The sequence below is a fragment of the Canis lupus genome, chromosome 6 (genome assembly GCF_003254725.2).
Source record: "Canis lupus dingo isolate Sandy chromosome 6, ASM325472v2, whole genome shotgun sequence".
NCBI classification, from domain to species: Eukaryota; Metazoa; Chordata; class Mammalia; order Carnivora; family Canidae; genus Canis; species Canis lupus.
The window spans coordinates 16,681,388-16,687,387 of record NC_064248.1 but is presented as its reverse complement, the minus strand read 5'-3'; the positions used below and the strand labels follow the sequence as shown (position 1 = coordinate 16,687,387).

The following is a 6,000-nucleotide window of genomic DNA, read 5'->3' as shown; positions in this document are numbered from 1 at the left end:
CGCACGCTGCAGCCATCTGTTTCATCCCTTCCACTTACATGCAGCCCAGTTTCTGAGGATTTAGAGGAGTCCTAGGTCGCATTGGGTACCAACAGGATCTCAAGGGCTGGCGAGGGTGGCCCTGGAAAAGGAAGCCATATCTATAGAGATGCTGGTGGTGAGAGAGTATGGGGTACTTTCCCTAAGAGTGTCTTTGACCTCCTGCCCCTGTCTGTTCTATTATTAACCAAGGACTTCCTGACTGTGCCCCTCCTTCTGTCACTCCAAGGTCCTGAGTCAGTATATTAACTCTCCCCCAGGACACTGAGTGCCCTTCAGTGCTCTGCTGCTCAGCTCTTGACTTCTCCTTCAATGTGGTGCTCAGTGATGGCTTTTAGAATTATGCTCCTCCTGGGTGGTGAGTGGGGGCCCTCAGAACTGGGAAAAGCCTAGGGGAACATCTCTATCTGGTAGGACAGTCTGAGGCTGGTGGTTAGCTCATATAGCTATCGGGAGGAGCTGAGAACAGGGTGGGGTAGGGGCCTGGTGTCCAGAGTCTTGTGTGGAAGGAAGAATTGTCTGGAATCAGGGGAGGGGAAAACCTGAGCAAAGATGAGAGAGGATGGACTGGTAGGTTATGCCGGGATGGAGGATAAGCTCCTTCTCCATAATTCCACCTGTGATGGCCCTGCTGTGTGTGGTACGGGGGATAAGAGTCTGCCCCAGAGCCCAGGGGGAAGGCCACAGAGTCACCAGGGAGGGGAAATGTTGCATATCACCTCCCTGTCCTCCACATCCCACATGTCCTGATTTCAGGAACGCTGTCCTAGCAGCTGCCAAGAGAATAGTCCAGAAATAGATAACTGTATCAGGACCATATTCATGTGTCATTTGAAATCACTTGCATGTCAGCTGAAAATCAGAGTCCATACAAAAATCCAGATTGCCAGCTTCTCTTAAGAAATGGGATGTCCAGGGATGCCTGGGTGGTTCAGTGGTTGAGCGTCTACCTTTGCCTCTGGGTGTGATCCTGGACCTGGGATCGAGTCCTGCATGGGGCTCCCTGCCTGAAGGGTCACCCCTTTTCTCTGGTCTGTCTGGGTCACTCCCAAAGACCCTGGTGTAGTTATTCCTGGTACCCCCTTCATTCTCAGAAGGTCTCAGTTGAGAATATAAATTTATGGACACTTTATCTTTATGGGACATGCCTGATCTAACAGACCAGGAGGTGACAGGCCTAATTTCAGATTGTGGATATCCTTTGAAATGTCCTTGAGGGGGCATTTCTCTGGATTGTCGCTCTTTGTCTCATGGGTTGATCATTTCTGAGGGAGGAGGGAGACGGGAACCACACAGACGGCAAATCAGGAAACAAAGAAAAAGAGAACACCTTTCTCCTAGGCAGATGAGCTGGACTGGGGTGGGCATCAAGATCCCAAGAAGTCAGGGGCCCAGAGGAGATGGAGCTTTTCTGACTGTCCCGCAACCCCGTCTCACCTCCCTCTCCGTATTCCTCAGTCCTGACTTCTTATCATGGATTCAACTTGGATGTGGAGGAGCCCATGGTCTTTCAAGAGGATGGAGCTGGCTTTGGACAGAGCGTGGCCCAGCTTGGCGGATCTAGGTAGGCCAGGCCCACTTCCCCGACCTCTGTCCCCTTCAACCTGCAGGGGAATGGCTGATCGCGGTATGCTCAGGAGGTATCCTGGAGGAAGGGCAGCATGGGCAAGAAGACTGTCCATCACTCCTCTGAGGCCTCTGACCCCACTACTACTAATTCACAATCCCAGGAAAGGCCACATGCTCTGGACAAGACCCTGCATCAGGTGGGAGGTCTCAAATCTGTTTTTCTGTGGCCAGTACATGTGACCAGACTACAGTGTTTTGTAGTCTTCCTCTTGAAATTATTAATAACTTAATCTTAGCCTTTGTGCTTTGTAAGTAAAGACCGATGGGACGGTGGAGATGTGTAGGGCTTTGGAGCCTTGGCTCACGTGCAGCCCGACCTTCCAGGGAATGTTTCTCAGCTGCTGCCCTCAACCCCTGGCGTGAGCTGAGCAAGGTCAGACTCGGCTTAGGTGCAGGGTCGCCCAGTCCTATGAGGGTTTGCCCTGGCTCCGTGAGTATCCCTATGCTTGAGGGAAAGCAACACCAAAGAGCAAACAGGAAATAGCAGGACAGACAGAGAGGAGGATTGCCAAAAAACAAAACAAAACAAAAAACACCCCTCAAACCCCAAAACACCTTTTTCCCCCCATGAACAAGAGGCCCTGCATTTTTATTTTACTCTGGGTGGAATAAAATGAGTGAAGGTACAAATTAGGTACCTCACTCTGCCTCCAGGAGCTCGCATTCTCAGGTCCCAGTGACAGGGACCCAAGATGTTGAAGTGACCATGTGATACAAGCGTAACTAAAGTCTGGGAGGCATAGGAAGGGAGGGATCAAACCCAGGAGGGAATTCCAGGAGGGCTTCACACAGGAGGTGGCATTGGCAATGAGCCTGGGAGTGCTCCATTGGAAGCTGGAAGATTCCATTGACCACCAGGTAGCATCATGAGGTCACTGAGTTCTACAGGCACATCCATCCCCCCTCCTCACCCAGCTGGCTGGCTGGGAAAAATGCCAGGTGCCAGAGTTTCGTCTTTGTCTGTTTGAGAATACAGAGCTCGTAGACTGAAGTGCACAAACTTGAATGGTCCAACTGATGAATTTTTCCTATGTGTACAGCCAAGTGACCGCAGCCTAGATCAGGGTGTGGAACATCTTCAGCTCCCTCCCCTGGGTTCCCTTTGGGCCCTTCCTGTGGACACAGAATCTAAAGATAGTCACTGCCCCACTTCCATCACCATCAGTTTGTGTTCAGGCCCTATTGATAACTATATATATGCATATAACTATTGATTGACCACTGTTCACCAATATTTACAATAAAGTAAATAATATATATTGGATGACATTCTGATTGCTACACAGTTAGTGTTTTTCCTGGTTTCTGTTGAATCATAACCCAAATACTGAAAAGATAAGCCCGTGTGTAAGAAGGAATGGAGGAGATAAAGAAAAACCTTCAGATCAATGGTTAAGATCATGAGTTTGTTCACCATTTATGCCACTATTTCCAAACTGCTACATCTGCTACGTCTCTGTCTCATTTGGTCTTCATCAGCAAGTCTCAGACACGCAGGAATTTCAGCTTTCCATAAAGGGATAGCTTTCTAAAGGAACCTTTAAATGCTAACTAACAAGGCTTGCTTGGCTAATTAATTAAAATACAGCAATATTTGTGTAGTTTTCTCATGTGAATGGAGAGATTATTGATATATACTTCTTTTTCAAAATTAAAAAATTCCCTCCTTTCAAGGAATTCTGCAAAAATTATTGCACTAATAGGACTATAGATATTCATATGGATTCTGATACTGCTGCTTTAGATCGTCCAACTTAAATTATTTATATTTAAATTGTCCAATCAATTACAGAATCATCTATCTGTCTTGATAACTCATGGCTTTAGAAGATTTTTCCATCTAACCTGAGGTGATCTATTTCTTGGGTGGCTCAGGATAACGCACCCCAGAAACAAAATGCACTTACCTATGGCTGGGAAATGCTGTTTTTGCTTTGAATAGTTTTATTTTTGGCGAATGCAAAACAACAACAACACTCAAACCATTTGTGTATATAAGTACACATTTATTTACGTGTACACGCACACAAACAAAAAGTTCAGCATGCTCCTTCAGCACACGTGGGGTAAACTCAGACCCTCATAGTTGAATAGCCTCATGAGTGGCAAATGCGGAGAGCTTCCCTCTCAAAGTCTCACTTCCCTGTACATAGCGATACTTCCTCACCTGAAGCGTCCTGTGCCCTTACCCCTCCTGCAACTATATGTCATGCTTGTGCCTTCAGACTCGTGGTGGGAGCCCCCCTGGAGGTGGTGGCGGTCAACCAAACAGGAAGGTTGTATGACTGTGTGGCTGCCACTGGCCTATGTCAACCCATACCCCTGCACAGTGAGTGACTCCACCCAAGACTTGCGGCCCTCAATCTTCCTATACCGCGGTTTCCTTCCTATTGCCTTGGTTTCTGGGAACTCTGACTCTCTCCCCCAAATGAGGGCATGGCCATGAGTGTGATCATGTGTACCTGCCCTCTCAGCACCCCCAGATGCTGTGAACATGTCCCTGGGTCTGTCCCTGTCAGCCGCCGCCAGTCGCCCCTGGCTGCTGGTGAGTTTCCGAGTCATAAGAGGGTCACAAGGGAAGGGCGAGGGTAGGGCCAGGGGTCAGGGGAGGATGGGGCTGGAGGAGATGAGTATGGAGAGTTCTGGGGGCCTCTTTGCTCACATAGGTCTCTGCCCTTAGGCCTGTGGCCCAACCATGCACAGAGCCTGTGGGGAGAATATGTATGCAGAAGGCTTTTGCCTCCTGTTGGACTCCCATCTGCAGACCATTTGGACAGTACCTGCTGCCCTACCAGGTAGGTAGAGACAGCGATTCTATGTGAGCACACGCTGGCACCGAAGAGTGGGTAGACAAAGAAGGTGGACCTCGATGGATCAGAACAGGGGCCTCAGCCAAGCCAGAGGAGCTTGGAGCATGGCTGGATGCAGGTTGCCCCCAGGAGCAGGAGTTGTAAATTTGGTCAAGGCATCTCCTGAGTTCTCAGCTGGGAGCCATCCTCAGCTACTCCCTGTAGCTGATAATAGGGACCTGTGTCCTGAGAGGGGTGGGTTTTGGTAGCAACCTTAGCATCTGCTGTAAGTGTGTTCTTGTGCCTGGAGCCATGGTCCTAATAGCCAACCTTTATGGGGAGCCAGGGCCTATTTAAGCATTTTATGTACATATTAACACTTTTTACCCTATCCCATGTGTTAGGCACTATTATTATTCCCATTTTACAGATGGGGGAAACTGAAGCCAGCAAAGTTCCATAACTTGCCTGAATAGATGACTGAGCTAGGATTTTAGCCCAGCATGCTCAGAATGCACACCTGAATCACATTGCTAAATTGCCTTCCCCTTGTGCTCTATGACATTCCTGGTGTGTATTCAATAAATGTTTGTTGAGTAACTGACTAAGGAGTCCGTATGGCCTCTGTCCTTTACTTCTTTTACCCTTTCTAGGCCTTGTGAAAGGAGGGAGGAATAGGGACTCTGCCAAAGGGGGAGGGGCTTGGGCATCAGATTTTTTTTGAGTTTAGAACTCTTTTTAAATTAAGTTTTAATTTCAATTCCAGTATAGTTACCATACAGTATTATATTAGTTTCAGGTGTACAATATAGGGATTCAACAATTCCATACATCAGCTAATGGTTATCAAAGGTGGACTCCTTAGTCCTCATCACTATTTAACCCATCCCCCTGCCTACCGCCCTTCTGGGTACCTTCAGTTTGTTCCCTTTGGTCATGAGTCTCTTTCTTTCTTCATCTGTCTGTCTGTCTGTCTCTCTGTTTTTTTGCTTGTTGTTTTATATCTTAAAGTGTGGGTAATGGATTTGGGCCTCCTCTGTGGAGGATGTGGAAACTGGGTGGGAATAGTTTCCTAGGTCAAGAACGGCCCCTTAACTCTGTGGAGCAGGAAGGGTTTCTGGGCCCTGGGAGACAGCTGAGACTCACATATGTATCTGTGTTTCCTTCTTCCTTCTCTACAGAGTGTCCAAGTCAAGAGATGGACATTGTCTTCCTGATTGATGGTTCTGGCAGTATTGAGCAAAGTGACTTTAAGCAGATGAAGGACTTTGTGAGAGCTGTGATGGGACAGTTTGAGGGCACCAACACCCTGGTGAAGACTGGGTCCCTTAGGCCTAGGAGTGGGGTGCGGGTGGCAGTTGCCTTGGGGAAGGCCAACTTAGGAGGTATTGCTGGGGGTTGGTTCAGTGGGCCTGTGCCATGGTGAGGCTAAGTGTCCTAGTGCAGGGCTGATTTGAGCTCTGATATGAGGAAATTCCCTCATGGTAATTAACATGTCCACACATGGCCTAGGAAATACAGTTTTTTACTATATATAAGCTTT

The 6,000-nt window shown here is 48.1% G+C and overlaps 1 protein-coding gene across 4 annotated transcripts in view; it reads left to right on the top strand.

The window, feature by feature from the left end:
• Positions 1 to 263: 263 nt before the first annotated feature.
• Positions 264 to 6,000, top strand: part of LOC112640144 (integrin alpha-D-like) — a 29,747-nt gene continuing 24,010 nt past the window's right edge. For all 4 annotated transcript variants that reach the window (XM_049111233.1, XM_025415953.3, XM_049111234.1 and 1 more), the window contains exons 1-6: positions 264 to 397; positions 1,498 to 1,603; positions 3,894 to 3,997; positions 4,143 to 4,213; positions 4,349 to 4,463; positions 5,639 to 5,769. In XM_049111233.1, coding sequence (XP_048967190.1) covers positions 352 to 397; positions 1,498 to 1,603; positions 3,894 to 3,997; positions 4,143 to 4,213; positions 4,349 to 4,463; positions 5,639 to 5,769 — 573 coding nt within the window. In that variant the 5' untranslated portion in view covers positions 264 to 351. The remainder of the gene's footprint in view (positions 398 to 1,497; positions 1,604 to 3,893; positions 3,998 to 4,142; positions 4,214 to 4,348; positions 4,464 to 5,638; positions 5,770 to 6,000) is intronic.